The following is a 17,494-nucleotide window of genomic DNA, read 5'->3' on the forward strand; positions in this document are numbered from 1 at the left end:
TTCCTATCTCAAGAATTCAGAGAACCATCCTGCCCAATGTATTTGCAAATCCTTCGCCTTGATGCTCCTCTGGTTCCCTTTTGAACAGGACTCAGTCCTCGAGGACTAACTATGTCATTCTCAATATCCCTGATGCAAATTAAATGTGTCTCGTCTGCCGTTTTCTGGTTTCTCTCCCCACTCCTCTCCCTTTCTCTCCTTCCTTCTCCCCCATCTCTCCCTAAAACATTTGATTCCTATTGTTGTCTCCTTTGAAAAAATAATTAAACAGATTTAAACCTAAAAATAGTGATTTGTAGCCCACAGATTACATTAATTGTCTCTTCACAAGGCAGATATGAGTTTCATAAAGTAATGTGTGCATTAAACTTTTAAAGTAAATTAGGGGCGTGTTATGGATGTGGTACACTGTCCTATTCTGCGCCTGCACAAACTTGGAAACTGTGCTATATCACAGCAAATTATTCATGTTCCCAGTGCAGACACAAACTCGCATCTGTACTCGAGACATAACAATGAAAGGCATACCAGCTATTAGAAACTACAGGTCAATCTTTCACTGTACTGGCCTGACTTTAAAATGGGGGTAAATATTCACCTGCAAGGGGGTGCAGTGAGTGCCTGCACCTGCCTGCAAAGAAATATTCCTCCCTTCAAAGGTGTCTCTCCGAAGGGCACTCTGTCTGTGGGGATAACTCTATGTGGCGCACAGTTTGTGCTCCTCCTGACAGCCTCATTGCCTCTGCACCTGCATCTGTAATATGGCACAGGCGCAAAAGATTCCCTCATTTGCATTGGGCCATGCCCTCATGCAAAAGAGGTAACACAGCCTTAAGATCTGCTGGTGCTTTCTCTATTAAATGCAAGTGTCTACAGGACATTCTCTAATATCAGAGTGCCCAGGGAGGCGCAAAAAGCAGGCGCATACACCCATTGCATCCCTGGGGCATGGTCCCTAGTGTCGAAATACCGTCTTACCATCCTTATACAAAGTGAGTGAGACGAACACACATTTATGTGCTAGATGCTTCATAGGTCCTACCTGAGAAGCTGATTTGAAATCATGGCCTAGTTGCCTAACACCTTGGAGATAGTAGTAGGTTTTGCAAACAACATACACACACCATACATAATATTGATGACTCTTCTTTAGTACCACACTACAATTAGGCTCTTTATTACACAGTATGCAAGTCTACCAGGCATTATACTAAACAACAAATCACTGCACATGGCACTACAAAACCGCACTAAACACCACATTTACCCCGCCCATTGCCTCATCTCACTGTAAAAATCCCTGACACCCTATTAGGATGTCTGAACTGCAGCACCTGCATCATGGAAAGTGAACATTCTGAAAAAGGTTTTCAAGAAATTATTACATTTTTTGGCTGTTTGCATGTACTTTCTTTGTCAATGTTAACCTCTAAAGACAAGTGTTTTCAGCAAGTGGATTGTCATAGTTAGGCCATTCTGCCACTGAGGTGGTCTCCTATCCGAGCTCCTTCTGCTTTAAAAGCCCGTTTTAGTGTTCTTTGTCAGGAAACTACAGCAACTGCAGAATTTACAGAACTGCCAAAGTCTCATACATTCCATGAGCTAAAGTTAGCCATGTGAAATGTAGAAAGCCGAGGTATCAACATCAGATCAAAAGGTCTGCAAAGAGAGCAGAATAATAACTTGAGCAACAGCATAAAACATGGGAATGAAAATAAAGGAATAGAAAGATAAAGACTCAAAGAAGGGGTCTTAGGAAATTAGGAATTGCTGGAATAGAAGAAGAGAAGGAAGAAAGAAATGACAGCATGCTGGAACAATGTAACGTAAAGTAACAGCAGCTGAGGAGACAGAACCCTGATTAGAGAAAATAATTTTACCAAATAAACCAGGCATATTGGCCTGTAAGAAAGTTTTAAGCAATAAACTGAATAGTGGTTTAAAATATAAAAGGTTCTGCTCAAATACATTTAAAAATGAATTAGTCATTTAGATTCAGGTTAAGAGCTATCCATAGCAAGCATTTGCAATGCAATGGGTCTAGCATTTGCTCCAGTTAAAGCTATTGGTGTTGTAAATGAATAACTGGACTTTTCTTGCCACATAAATTGAAAGTGAAAAGTAAAACATTAGTTGACTTAAGCGAGCCGATTCAAAGTGCCACGGCCACCATGAGCATGAGCACGAAGGAGAGACACAAAAGGAAAGAGAAGTTCGCTAACAGTCAAACATATCGGCAATCATGCAATTATTCATGTAAGAGGGTCAGTCTGCAAGGCGGAAACAAAACCGGCCCAAGGCGGGACAAACGTAAAGCATTTACCAATGATAACAAAGGATTTTTGAAAGGCAAGCCCACTAACAAGTGAAAGTCCTTGCCGTGAGGTGGGCGTGGCTAAAAGCCCACAGTACTTACGACAGGTCAAAGCGCTTGCATACTTGACCTAAAAACAGGGTTGATTTTTGTTCAAATTGTCTGAGCCTAGCTTGTACTTCAAAATATCTCGAAATGCCATTGTTGGTTAATCAACAGAAACAAGGATGAACAATGCTTTTTTATATGTTCTAATGAAAAAGAAGGTTTGTCTCATGAGGGATAGATATGCCTTCCATTCGTAACATTAGAAAAATCCTCAGAGATGTATTTGCTGTGACCTGACCATAATGCTTTGATGACACCGACTTATGCTAACTAAAGGCCTGGTGATTTATTAGCAAAATCTTAACATATACCTATTATTATTAGTGTAAAATCATATCATAACATATCACTTTAACATTATTAGTCAATTTTATTAGTCCCCGTACATATTGGTGGCCACTCCCCGTGGGCACATTTCAAGTGCACGTTTTAGCAAAGTACATTAATACAGTTTCTGTGCAGCATTATTACACATTAGTACATAAGTATTTCATGTTAATATAAATTATATAAGCTATGCTCTCTCAGCACTAACTCTCCAATCACAGCCTCTTTATCAATGACACATTTGTTTTGTTTTTACATCTTAATTAGTTTCTGTAATGAAAAATATAATGATAAGAAACGAAGAACATTCAAATTCTGGTATAAATGAGAAGTTACTACAATACAAGAGAAGGAAACGAAGATAGGCATCCAGATATCAATCTGCAGAGTTAAATTGTCTATCTCATATCAGCACAACTCATTTATTCCAGGAGGTGAATGGAAAGCCTTGATATGTCAGCTTGAATGTCATAAGTAAATCTTTATAGATTCCCATTTGTGCTTGTCTGCATTCTGTCTGACTGTCCTATCCTCCTCAGTGCCTTGGCACTGTCTTCCAACTTTATCCTTTCTCACAATTCTTTTGCCTTGGGTTTTCGTTTCTCTCTATTGTGCTCCTGAATTTCAGTTTCTGTCCAATATGTCTTTACTTCACCCGCTAAACCACCACAGACAGAGAAATAAGGGAGGAGGCTATTACTGCAGAAACGCACCGGCCCCTTACTCTGTCACATACACAAAAGAGGTGTGATCCCCACTGTATATAGGCCTTGAAAAACTATTTCAAGACCCATGAGAGGAGCGAAAATTACCCAGTCTCATTTCATCTGCCTGTTCATCCCTAATCATGGATTTAGACAATTCCAAAAATTGTGTGAGGAAGGCAGCTCTCTGGATCCCGGGAAATTGTCTAGAATAACTAATATCTAAGAACTCCCTCAGGTAAGACCCCACTTGAGGTTGAGTTTGTCCTGTTAGTAGTATCTTACCAGGGTGGGATGAGGTTGGCTATGATAAAGCATTTCACATTACGTGAGTGAGCCTTCCTCATCCAATGTTTGGAATTGTCTAAATCCATGACACGGGATGAATAGGCAGATGAAATCAGAGACTGAGAGTGATTTTCTCTCCTCTTGTGGGTTTGCTATAACCCGCTCTTCATTGTTCCATTTGTTTTGTTTTGCAAGCACACCCTCCACTTGATCCGCATCAGGGTGTTTGCACTCTTTTTCTCCCTGTATATTTTGCCCACTCATACATTTCCCCCCTTCTGCATCTAACATTTTTTAAAGTACCTCATCCTTGCTCATGTCCACCTTTTGCAGCGGCTGCTTCCTCTGGACATCAAATGTATGTTCTCCCCTTGCACAGATCCTAGCAACATGCACTTCGAAACAGCTGCATGTGTGGGCCCCAGGTATGTTTTAAAATGTGTCCCATGTCTCTGTCTCTTAGAATGGCCTTTCAGGACATGTGTCTTAATATCTGACATGCAGATTGGTAACCAGCATGTATTGTAATCTGCGCCAGTCTGTGTATCCACAACCTCTCTTCAATTTCCATAGTAACATGCTTATGTCTTGCAACTATTGCTTTGTGACAATTTTATTTATATAGGTCAATTATTCCTTCACTGTGGCCACATTCTATTATCATCTCCGAGTAAGAGAAGAAAATTCACAGAGGACCATGCTGTGGCATATTAAAAAGGACTGTAAAGCAATCAATAGGATGTTTTCTCAAAGGGAACACAAAGGTAACCTCTTGAAGCAATTCTTGCACTGTCTCTTAACTCTGAAATGCAAGGCAGTTGCTACAGTTTGACCAGCACTTGGCCTCTAATAGCACCCACTTTCCTGAAGGCATTGTCACTATGTCTGGCTCACAATAGGAAACAATAGGGTTGCCCTCTCCTGCTCACTTTTTTGTCTACCACACAAGATTCACCAATCTCATCAATCACCCCTGCTTCCAGCAATTGCTTAACCCTACCTTAAGAGGGTCTAGCATGAAATGTGGTGCAAGGCAAACTTTACGCACCACAGGTTTGGCCCAGTTTCAAATAATATATATATTTTTTAATTATACGATGTTCAAGGCCTCTTAAACAACCCAATTTCTCCTCAAAATCTTCAGGGACATTTTCCCAAAATATCCCAGTCATCGCCCAAATTACTCACCAGCATGACCTGTTCCTGGGCATTGATATTCAGTGTGATGCCCAAGTCCTCTGATGTCGCCAGTCCAGCAGACAGTCACTCCTTTTTTTTTTTTTCAATAAAGATAACAGTTACAAAACCTAAATATGCATAGCCACCAAACCAAAATAACGAAAAATGTAACATACAATTGATAAAAGCATTGTGATATGAACTCCTTCCTTGACACTAAACGATAAAACCTAAAGTAAAACAATAATGAAGAAGTGTCAAGTACGAATTATAAAATGTGAGGAGCATAAGGTATAATAGTGATTGGGACAACCGAGGTATGACCAGGGACCTGATTCTTTCGGGTTTAAGTTTTGTGGATGCAAAGTATATGTGGACCAATGTGTGGTGTGGTGTTGAGTTTGGAAAGCTCCTCCCCGACCTGTGGGTTATCAAGTGAGGTAGAGGGGGTCGGAGGGAGCCCCTGTCTGGGAGTCGCCCCCTCTGCGTGGACCTATCCGAGGTGAACCCTCCTCTGCAGCAGTCTCAGCCTCCCACGTGCCCTCCCACTTCCCCCATATCTTGTTATATTTGTTTGGGCATCCTCTGGCCTCATATACGGGTTTCTCACACATCGCACACCAATCAACCCCTCTCTTCCATTTGGACAGTGTGGGAGCTACTCCCGCCTTCCAGTCCATCATGATGTCCCTCTTTGCCACCAGACATGCCACACCCACAAACATATGGTCCGCTCTCCCTAAGTCCAGATCCCCCATAGCCCCAAGAAGGAGTGGGAGTGGGGCTGCCTCCACTTCCGTTTGTAGAACCCCAGAGATCTGTCTCATTATTGTCCTCCAGTATGTCGATATGAGGGGACAGTCCCAAACCATGTGGAAGAAATCAGCTTTGGGGCTGGAGCATCAGGGGCAGGCGGAGGTGTGTCGTAGGCCCGCCCTGAAGAGCCTCACAGGCGAGAGGTAAGCTGTGTAGGAAGAGTGTCTGGAGTACTCGAAATCGGGACGATATAGCCAGTGTCTTAGGGGCCATCAATGCGTCTGTCCAGTCTGAATCCTTAATCGGGCCCACCCACTCCTCCAATCTCCGCCGAAGACCCGTGAGAGGGGGGGGGCTATGTTAACGAGTAAGGCACGGTAAAGCTGGGAGATCCCTCCCCTACCTAGGTCTCCCATCACGGTTCTCGCCTCCATAGGGCTATGTTCTGGGATGGTTTCCCCTGGTTTAACATGTACCGAGAGTGCATGTCTTAGCTGTAGGTATTTGTGGAACTGAGTGTTATTTAGGGAGTATGATTCCCGGAGTTCTGCGAAGGATCTCATGTGTGAATCCCCCAGATGTCCCCAAGGGTAGATATCCCTATTATGTCCCTCTTTCGGAATCCCTCTAATTTTGAGACTTCACTCAGGTGGGTCCCCCACCAACCCGTTATCCTTTGGGCCGCGCACCAACCCAGCAGTACTATCTTCGTGACATTTAGAGTGTTGCGGGGAACACAACCCCCATATAGGGCGTCAAAGACCCCAGAGTGACCAAGTGACTGAAGTTCACATCTATAGGCAGGGTCTGACCAGCCTACTCCCAGCCAGTCGTTGATCACTAGGAGAAGTATAAATGAGAAGTTACTACAATACAAGAGAAGGAAACGAAGATAGGCATCCAGATATCAATCTGCAGAGTTAAATTGTCTATCTCATATCAGCACAACTCATTTATTCCAGGAGGTGAATGGAAAGCCTTGATATGTCAGCTTGAATGTCATAAGTAAATCTTTATAGATTCCCATTTGTGCTTGTCTGCATTCTGTCTGACTGTCCTATCCTCCTCAGTGCCTTGGCACTGTCTTCCAACTTTATCCTTTCTCACAATTCTTTTGCCTTGGGTTTTCGTTTCTCTCTATTGTGCTCCTGAATTTCAGTTTCTGTCCAATATGTCTTTACTTCACCCGCTAAACCACCACAGACAGAGAAATAAGGGAGGAGGCTATTACTGCAGAAACGCACCGGCCCCTTACTCTGTCACATACACAAAAGAGGTGTGATCCCCACTGTATATAGGCCTTGAAAAACTATTTCAAGACCCATGAGAGGAGCGAAAATTACCCAGTCTCATTTCATCTGCCTGTTCATCCCTAATCATGGATTTAGACAATTCCAAAAATTGTGTGAGGAAGGCAGCTCTCTGGATCCCGGGAAATTGTCTAGAATAACTAATATCTAAGAACTCCCTCAGGTAAGACCCCACTTGAGGTTGAGTTTGTCCTGTTAGTAGTATCTTACCAGGGTGGGATGAGGTTGGCTATGATAAAGCATTTCACATTACGTGAGTGAGCCTTCCTCATCCAATGTTTGGAATTGTCTAAATCCATGACACGGGATGAATAGGCAGATGAAATCAGAGACTGAGAGTGATTTTCTCTCCTCTTGTGGGTTTGCTATAACCCGCTCTTCATTGTTCCATTTGTTTTGTTTTGCAAGCACACCCTCCACTTGATCCGCATCAGGGTGTTTGCACTCTTTTTCTCCCTGTATATTTTGCCCACTCATACATTTCCCCCCTTCTGCATCTAACATTTTTTAAAGTACCTCATCCTTGCTCATGTCCACCTTTTGCAGCGGCTGCTTCCTCTGGACATCAAATGTATGTTCTCCCCTTGCACAGATCCTAGCAACATGCACTTCGAAACAGCTGCATGTGTGGGCCCCAGGTATGTTTTAAAATGTGTCCCATGTCTCTGTCTCTTAGAATGGCCTTTCAGGACATGTGTCTTAATATCTGACATGCAGATTGGTAACCAGCATGTATTGTAATCTGCGCCAGTCTGTGTATCCACAACCTCTCTTCAATTTCCATAGTAACATGCTTATGTCTTGCAACTATTGCTTTGTGACAATTTTATTTATATAGGTCAATTATTCCTTCACTGTGGCCACATTCTATTATCATCTCCGAGTAAGAGAAGAAAATTCACAGAGGACCATGCTGTGGCATATTAAAAAGGACTGTAAAGCAATCAATAGGATGTTTTCTCAAAGGGAACACAAAGGTAACCTCTTGAAGCAATTCTTGCACTGTCTCTTAACTCTGAAATGCAAGGCAGTTGCTACAGTTTGACCAGCACTTGGCCTCTAATAGCACCCACTTTCCTGAAGGCATTGTCACTATGTCTGGCTCACAATAGGAAACAATAGGGTTGCCCTCTCCTGCTCACTTTTTTGTCTACCACACAAGATTCACCAATCTCATCAATCACCCCTGCTTCCAGCAATTGCTTAACCCTACCTTAAGAGGGTCTAGCATGAAATGTGGTGCAAGGCAAACTTTACGCACCACAGGTTTGGCCCAGTTTCAAATAATATATATATTTTTTAATTATACGATGTTCAAGGCCTCTTAAACAACCCAATTTCTCCTCAAAATCTTCAGGGACATTTTCCCAAAATATCCCAGTCATCGCCCAAATTACTCACCAGCATGACCTGTTCCTGGGCATTGATATTCAGTGTGATGCCCAAGTCCTCTGATGTCGCCAGTCCAGCAGACAGTCACTCCTTTTTTTTTTTTTCAATAAAGATAACAGTTACAAAACCTAAATATGCATAGCCACCAAACCAAAATAACGAAAAATGTAACATACAATTGATAAAAGCATTGTGATATGAACTCCTTCCTTGACACTAAACGATAAAACCTAAAGTAAAACAATAATGAAGAAGTGTCAAGTACGAATTATAAAATGTGAGGAGCATAAGGTATAATAGTGATTGGGACAACCGAGGTATGACCAGGGACCTGATTCTTTCGGGTTTAAGTTTTGTGGATGCAAAGTATATGTGGACCAATGTGTGGTGTGGTGTTGAGTTTGGAAAGCTCCTCCCCGACCTGTGGGTTATCAAGTGAGGTAGAGGGGGTCGGAGGGAGCCCCTGTCTGGGAGTCGCCCCCTCTGCGTGGACCTATCCGAGGTGAACCCTCCTCTGCAGCAGTCTCAGCCTCCCACGTGCCCTCCCACTTCCCCCATATCTTGTTATATTTGTTTGGGCATCCTCTGGCCTCATATACGGGTTTCTCACACATCGCACACCAATCAACCCCTCTCTTCCATTTGGACAGTGTGGGAGCTACTCCCGCCTTCCAGTCCATCATGATGTCCCTCTTTGCCACCAGACATGCCACACCCACAAACATATGGTCCGCTCTCCCTAAGTCCAGATCCCCCATAGCCCCAAGAAGGAGTGGGAGTGGGGCTGCCTCCACTTCCGTTTGTAGAACCCCAGAGATCTGTCTCATTATTGTCCTCCAGTATGTCGATATGAGGGGACAGTCCCAAACCATGTGGAAGAAATCAGCTTTGGGGCTGGAGCATCAGGGGCAGGCGGAGGTGTGTCGTAGGCCCGCCCTGAAGAGCCTCACAGGCGAGAGGTAAGCTGTGTAGGAAGAGTGTCTGGAGTACTCGAAATCGGGACGATATAGCCAGTGTCTTAGGGGCCATCAATGCGTCTGTCCAGTCTGAATCCTTAATCGGGCCCACCCACTCCTCCAATCTCCGCCGAAGACCCGTGAGAGGGGGGGGGCTATGTTAACGAGTAAGGCACGGTAAAGCTGGGAGATCCCTCCCCTACCTAGGTCTCCCATCACGGTTCTCGCCTCCATAGGGCTATGTTCTGGGATGGTTTCCCCTGGTTTAACATGTACCGAGAGTGCATGTCTTAGCTGTAGGTATTTGTGGAACTGAGTGTTATTTAGGGAGTATGATTCCCGGAGTTCTGCGAAGGATCTCATGTGTGAATCCCCCAGATGTCCCCAAGGGTAGATATCCCTATTATGTCCCTCTTTCGGAATCCCTCTAATTTTGAGACTTCACTCAGGTGGGTCCCCCACCAACCCGTTATCCTTTGGGCCGCGCACCAACCCAGCAGTACTATCTTCGTGACATTTAGAGTGTTGCGGGGAACACAACCCCCATATAGGGCGTCAAAGACCCCAGAGTGACCAAGTGACTGAAGTTCACATCTATAGGCAGGGTCTGACCAGCCTACTCCCAGCCAGTCGTTGATCACTAGGAGGTACGAGGCTAGGTAGTAGAGGTATATATTTGACATGCTTAGCCCTCCCTCATAGGAGTCTCTTTGGCATGTGGTTAAGGCCAGTCTAGGTCGGGAGCCGTGCCACAGAAACCGACGGGCCACTGTGTAGGCCTCGACAAACCACTTCTGGGGGATTGGGTGTGGAAAGTTCTGTAGGAGGTATAGGAATCTGGGGAGTATCATCATTTTGTAGAGAGCAATTCTTCCCAACAGATTGAGGGGCAGGCTCGTCCATCTCTGGAGATCAGCTCTAACTTTTTTGCCTGTTTGGGCAGTAGGGCTATGTGTATGCCTAAATATTTGAAGTTGTTCTTACGGATCGGGATATCACTTTGCCAATCGATGCACTCTCTAGAAGGGTGTAGGAAAATCAGGAGAGACTTACTGGGGTTCAGTGTCAGGCCCGAGGCCTGAGAGAAAAGGCCCAAGAGTTCCAGGATCCGAGGACCGCATGTGGCCGGGTTTGAGACATAGACGAGCTCGTCGTCTGCGTATAGTGCCACTCTGTCTTCAGGGCCGTCTGGCCATGCCCAGCCCTCCATCAGGGGATCTTCTCGCAACAGCTTCGCCAGGGGTTCTATCACAACAGCAAAGAGCAGCGGGGACAGGGGGCAGCCCTGGCGAGTACCGCAACGGATGGGGAGTAAATTGGAGACCACTCCGTTCACCTGGACACGGGCCGTCGGGTTGGAATAGAGAAATTGGACGAGACCTTGGAACTTTGGTCCAATCCCGTTACGTCGGAGGGCTTTTTCCAGGTAAGACCAGTCCACTGTATCGAAGGCCTTTTCAAAATCTAAGAGAAGCAGGGCCAGCGGTGACCGAGACAGGACTCCACGGTGTGCCAGAGCTGAGTGCAGTCGCCTAATGCAGTGTCTCGTGCCTCGGGAAGGCATGAACCCACATTGGTCAGAGTGCATTAACGAGTAGAGAACAGGCTTCAGTCTAGTGGCGAGTACTATTGCCAGCACTTTGATTTCAGTGTTGAGTAGGGAAATGGGCCGGTATGCTGAGCAGTTGCGAGACGGAGGCTGAGTCTTTGGAATTACCACAATGGTGGCTTGGTCAATCCCAGGTGGGAAGTGGCCCACCTTTTCAGCCTCCTCATACATGTTGAGGAGGTGGGGGCATATTATGTCGCTACATCGATGGTAAAGTTCTGACGGGAAGCTGTCTGGGCCAGGGGTTTTGCCTGAGGATAATTTGGTTATTGCCTCTGCCATCTCTGCAGGGGTTAAGTCTGCGTCTAAGACCTCTTAAGACCCCTGAGAGATCCGAGGAAGCACGACATCCATCAGAAGGGGAGAGTCCCTCTCTGGCAAGGGTCTGGGACGTTCCGCGTACAGTTGCTCATAGTATGCGGCAAATGCCTGTGTGATGTCTTCTGGGGATCTGACCAGTGTCCCTGACTCGTCCAGGATTTCCAGGATGACCCTGTCGGCTAGGGCCACCTCCACGAATCTCCCTTGTGGGTCAGATTTCATAGAAGTGACAACCATGGGCAATGAACGGTGGAGAAGAATGGCCAACCCCCTTGATCCGCGTGTAAAGCCTGAATGGTAGACTCTATCATAACCCCCTCTCGCTAGCATGGGGCAGTGAGTGCCAAGGAGGTGCGTCTCCTGCAGCAGGACCACTGACGGGGCATATCTACGGAGAGTGTTAAACACTGCGGACCTCTTAATTTTGTCCAGCAGACCATTAACGTTCCACGACAGTACTTGAGTTAGTGTGGGCCAATTCTCCATTCTGTCAACGCATCAGAGAATTGGGAACCCAGTAAGGGGTCTGAGTTCGGTTGTCCCAGGCAAAAAATAATAGAAAAAGCAAAAACAATAGCAACAACATGCAAAAGGAAACTTAATAAAATAATCTCTCTAAGTCTCTTTGTTAACTTCACACCCCCCAACTCTCCCCCTCCCCATACTTCAACCATGGAAGCATCTGTCGCCCAACTACCCAACCTGGGTAACGCAGCCAGTTGGATTGTTACTATATCGAAGTGATGGACCCCTCCATGCAGACGGATTATTCAACTGTTAGACAATGAAAGTTAGTTGTGGCCCTGTGGCCAGAGAGCAGGGCGGTGGCCGGCCCCTGCTATATGTTTCAGTGTGTGTCTGGTGGCCTCATGTGAGGCCCTGTCCTCCCAGCAGGCTCCCGCGAGGAGACGTTAATTATTATCCAAGTATGGGGGATTGGCTCAGGCTGTCGCCGACTGATGTCTGCACTGGGGAACAAGAGCTCGGAGCTCCCGCCCCCTTCACCTCTGACTGAGGGCCTGTCTCCACTCCAGGGTCCCGTCCGGCCCCGCTCCCAGGCCCCCTCTTCTCCCCCTTTCTGGACCTGGTACGCTTGCGACCTCTCCGCAGGGCCAGTCGGGGACCAGGGTCCTCCCGGGCAGCAGCGCCCGTCCCCGGCGGGCCCCTCCGGCTCCCGACCCCCTCCTCAGTCAACCAGTCCCATGCTTCCTCAGGCGAGTCGAAGAAGAATGTTTTGCCGGCCATGATGACCTTTAGGCGTGCAGGAAAGAGGAGCATGTATGAAAGTTGCATCGCCCGTAGCTTCTGTTTGACTTGCTCAAAGGACCGGCGACGGGCCTGGACCTCTCCATTGTAGTCGGGAAATATTAAGATCTTATCATTGTTCCAGCAGAGGTTGGTAACCCGTCTGGTCTCTCTCAGGATGTTGTCCTGGTCTTTAAAGTTTAAGAAATGCGCGATAATGGGTCTTCTGGGGCCTCCAGGAGGAGGTCGTGGGGTCAGGGCCCTGTGGGCCCGCTCGATGGCAAACCATGGTGAAAGTACGTGCTCCGGCATCCAGGTTTTGATCCATTGTTCCAAGAACTCGGATGTTTTGTTTTCTTCAACGCCTTCTGGAAATCCTGACAGTCACTCCTTTTAGCAACATAAGTTTTACCCCAAGTTTTCCTTCCATTCGCCTCCCGTGTTCTGTTACTATTATATATACTTCCTTATTTGGGCTGTTCGATCTCATATCTCTCTCTGCTGGTTATCTAGCTACCATTTGATGGACATGCCCTAAATTGTAGTAACTTTGCCTGACTCCTGATCAACCATGTGTAACTATGAACGTAGGGATTGTTCTGAAAATGTGAAAAGGGTGCAGACGCTTTCATGGATATGGGAAAGTAAAGGATGATATGGTTGGAGATCTTACTGAGACAATACATAAATTGTTGAACGAAGAGTGGCAAAGGAAGACTCCCAAGGGATGGTTTGCGATATGAATGGATTGATCATTTTAAATGTGTCGATAAGTTTCTATCCCCATTGGAATAATATTGGGATCTGTATCCATTATATGCCACCATGTATACAAAAGGGGCATTTTATATTGCATGTATGTTGATCCATGAGTTGCCAAAAGTCGCAAGTGTTTCTAGTATGTTATCTGTTGGTTATGTATGACTCTCATCATGAGCCTCTATTGCTTATTTCAGTTTCTGAAAGTCATAACTCCTTGCTGTGACATCACAATTGTTTGCTATAAGCATATTCTAACAAAACTAGTTATCAACTACTGCGATGTGATAAAGACCTTCCAAGCCAGGTGACAGGGCTCTCTGAGAGCCTGTTAGTGCAGCTCGGCATGTCTGCTTTGACTAAAAGCACAAAGCACAGCTACAGAAGGGGAGAGGAAGGCATGGAAGGTAGTGGAGAGGGCATGTTATGTATAGCTCTCCCATTATCATCTGCTCCTGTGCAGTAGTTGAAGCACGGGAGATGATTTTGGGGAGAGAGAGCATACATAACATAAAATTATAGATGGGTCGAAAAAAGTAAATAACAGATGTTTTCACTTTGGGGTTCTGGGTGACATCATAGACAACTCAAGCTTTGCTCTCATTGTCTATTTGATATTGCTAGGAACCCCTCGGTGAAAAACATTCCCGTAATTCACTGTTTACCCATCTATAATTCTAAATAATTAGGGATATGGAGAAGAGGCCCTCTTATGTATGGCTCCCCCATTACTCCTCTGCACCTGCACAGCAGAGGGAGATGATTTGGGGGAGGCATACATAATATAACTTTTTAGAAGGGTAAACCGTGAATTACTGGAATGTTTTTCACCTCTGGGTTCTGATCACATCATAGACAAATCGAGCTTTGCTCTCGCTGTCTATTTCATGTCACTCACAACTCCTTGGTGAAAAACATCTTCGTAATTCACTGTTATCCATCTATAATTGTATATATTAATTAAAACTTCATTAAGAACATATTTTTCAAACGAAAAAACTTGTTTAATTGTGAATTAGGTTTGGATTATAGTCTTGTGCGGAATTTTAGGCCTTTGAACTCAACCTTAATGTGTATGGTTTGCTGTATTATTGACCTTTCCCTTACTGTTTTTTGATTGGTGGGGAAGTGTCATTGATAGGAGAAAGTGTTATTTTCACAGGAATTGCTCTCAGAAGGAGTACCAATTAAAACTTGGTGGATTAAGTTGAAATTCGTAATGGGCAGCAAAATAATTGATTATAAAAGAAGAGGCCAGTTGAAGAAATTCAAGGCTATATAAAGCCCAGTGAAAAAGACTTTAAGGACGTAATACTAGAAAATCCAGGAAGTTTAAGAGAAGATTTTGTGCAGTGTGAACTACAGATGGTTTGAAAAGATTTATAGTAAGTTCTGTGTTTCATGAATTGCTTTTCGAATTGTATGAATGTATAATTGTACATATTTGTTCTGCATCCTACCCTTCTAATAAAAGGAAGTTTGTGTCCTGGCAATACCAATTCAGCCTTCCAAACTTTTGAAGTCGGTCAGCTGGCTAGGTAATTTAGGTGAGCTGCGTTCCTTAGAAACCGGGCATCGGTGGCATACATAAACTATATTATTATGATAATTAACAGTCGGATGCAATAGGAATCTATAAATTGTTTTACAGAGATCCTGTAGGGAAGGCTGAGAACGGTTTGGCCAGTCAGAATGCATAGAATGCTGCCACCATCTAAAGTTTCTTGCCTCCCTGTTAGGTTCAGGGTCATGTTGCATTAGGTGAGATTTAGTGGACATGTCCTAATGCCTTTATGTTTCACAAGTTGCAGGGCATTGTCAACAGTTAAGTGCTATTTCCCTTCTCATGTGCCCTGCCTCACGCCAATAATTGGGCAAGCAATGTCCTGTGGTAAATGCCCTAAACGGTGTTAACCACTGTTAATGCTGCAAGCAGTCCGCAATAATGCTTCATTCGCGCAAATTATGCCAGTTTAACAGTTAAAGAAACGCTGCCTCCATTTTACGAGCAAGTAGAAATTCACTTGATACATGAGTCGTGTGTCGTGAGGGACCGGTACATACAGGCACGCACATTGTTGACTCTCATTGCTTATGGGAACGTATGTGCAATCCTCCACGTGCTAATAATGTATGAAGACATGCCTGCCTATTATTTAGTGACCTGTTTGGAGTAAGAGGGTCTCGCCAAGTGAAGAGAGCTTACACATTAGTAGCTGTGTTGTTGAACGTCACTGTTCCATATTATTCCTAATTATGTTCAAAACGGATTTACCACATGCGCCCCACTGGGTGAAGCAGTGAGTTTTGGTAGCCTAATTGAGAAGTTTGTTTACACCAATTAATGAATACGCCATTCATTGGCAGTGGCTCGGCCCAAAGAGAGTGACACGGCGGAGCCTCCTCGGGACCCCCGTGAGCGTGACTCAGCAGCGCGCGCTTCACAAACAAGCCCCGTGGAGTTATGAAATAAATATTGGAACTGTTAAAGATTAACAAAAACCTCATTCACCCGATGAGCACAGTCCTAGGCGAGCACCGAAGTTCCCTGGGCAAGGGGTGACTTTTAGCCGCGGAATCATTAAGAGATAGCACGCTTGCAATAAATATATTGGCGCGCATTCCGAGTGAGCGGTTCCGAGTCGGCCCAGTCCGCGGCTGCTCCTCCAGGTAGCAGCGCAGCTATGTCTGCGATTCTGGATGAGTACTGCGGGTCCAACTTTTGGGTAAGTTCACTTTTAATCGGGGTGTTTTTTTATGGAACGCCTACAGCTGGGCTTTGGAGTGACTGTCTTAACGCGTCATGTTGCTTTCAGTAAGAGTGACACTGTTCTGATGTAAACTCCACTTACAAGATAATGTATAGCTTTACAGGGATCTGTAATATTTGTTTAATTCTAGAGTGTTCTGTATTGTCAAGATGTCGGTGCTCATGCTGGCAGAACTAATTATTTATTTTGAAGCGGTGCATACCATTATTAACGTTTATGTATATATAGATGTTTGTGCGTGTGTGTGAGTGGGGTCACGAGTGGATCGTGACGCTCCTCCCCTACCTCAACTATTGCAAGAAAGCACATATTCCCTCCAGGTCTGTGGGTCCGTGGACTAGTGCAATCCTTCCAAGGGTCTGTGTTGGACCTCATGCTCACAAGTGTAAATCACGATGGATCCACTCTCCCTTCACCCGTCCGTGCTCCATAACATAAGCATTATTGAGTTGATAGGAACTAACATGTTTTCTGTCAATAGCGTCAGGAGGCCTCTTTCACAACTAAGCCTACCATGAGTTGTATAGCGATGCCATGCTGCCTTTTCATGTGTTGTAAACAAGGGTGCAGAATCAGAACTAAAAAGGTAAATCCTGCAGTAAAATAAAAAAAATAAAAACGTATTAACCGTCTTTGTTAATTTGGCTCGGTTAATTTTTTTCAAAACCATTTTAACATAGAATTTGTCAGGCTTGTAAAACTATTTCACAAGTTACTTAAGCTGTACTTTGGTTAAAGGTGAAATTCGACCCGTGCACTTTACTTTAGTAATGAATACACGAATATACGTTTATTAGTTCAATGTATCCACATTTATTTCACTGTCATAACATGCACTTTGCGCTTTCCATAGGACAAGGCTTTTTTTTAATCTACTTTAGACGAAGTTGCAAATCCAATCTTCCTCACACTTATCCACCCCACTGTATCCCATTTCACCCCTCTCCAATCCACCTCACTCCAGTCCACCCCACACCAATCCAATACAGCCCAATCACATCTACCCGCTCCAAACCAATATGTTGTGGTTTCCCTTTAGCACCTAGATTGGGCACTCTTATTTTAGCTTTAGGCCCGTGGCCTCTGCCCTTTCACATACATACACATTTTATTTGTTTATTCATTTTATTATATTTTAGCACCACTCACTTTTCAGCTTGGTTGTTTTTATATTTTAATCAGCTGTCTTTCTGAAAAAGCACTGTTGTTTGTGTTTACATATATCAGTCCTTTGCACACATTTCACTTTGTGACATGCTCAATGCTGTCATGTTCTGTACACAATAGTTTACCCAGTATTGTTGTTACAAGCGTTACGGAACATGTTTTGTTAAATATACACTGTATAGACCTAAAGAGGTTAGAGGGCATTCCAGCCATGGCCGTTTGGGAAACCACACCACTCCGTTGACAGCTCCGCTCATCCTGGCCTTATCTTTCCAGTCAACCGGGAAG

At 44.7% G+C, this 17,494-nt stretch overlaps 1 protein-coding gene across 1 annotated transcript in view; it reads left to right on the forward strand.

Annotated features, from left to right (window-relative positions):
• The first annotated feature begins 15,776 nt into the window (after window positions 1-15,776).
• ABCC2 (ATP binding cassette subfamily C member 2) overlaps window positions 15,777-17,494 on the forward strand; it is a 277,757-nt gene continuing 276,039 nt past the window's right edge. Inside the window, exon 1 of the mRNA XM_069239683.1 lies at window positions 15,777-15,994. Within this exon, the coding sequence (XP_069095784.1) occupies window positions 15,953-15,994 (42 nt within the window). The 5' untranslated portion in view covers window positions 15,777-15,952. The remainder of the gene's footprint in view (window positions 15,995-17,494) is intronic.

The sequence above is a fragment of the Pleurodeles waltl genome, chromosome 6, assembly GCF_031143425.1.
Source record: "Pleurodeles waltl isolate 20211129_DDA chromosome 6, aPleWal1.hap1.20221129, whole genome shotgun sequence".
In the NCBI taxonomy this organism is placed as follows: domain Eukaryota; kingdom Metazoa; phylum Chordata; class Amphibia; order Caudata; family Salamandridae; genus Pleurodeles; species Pleurodeles waltl.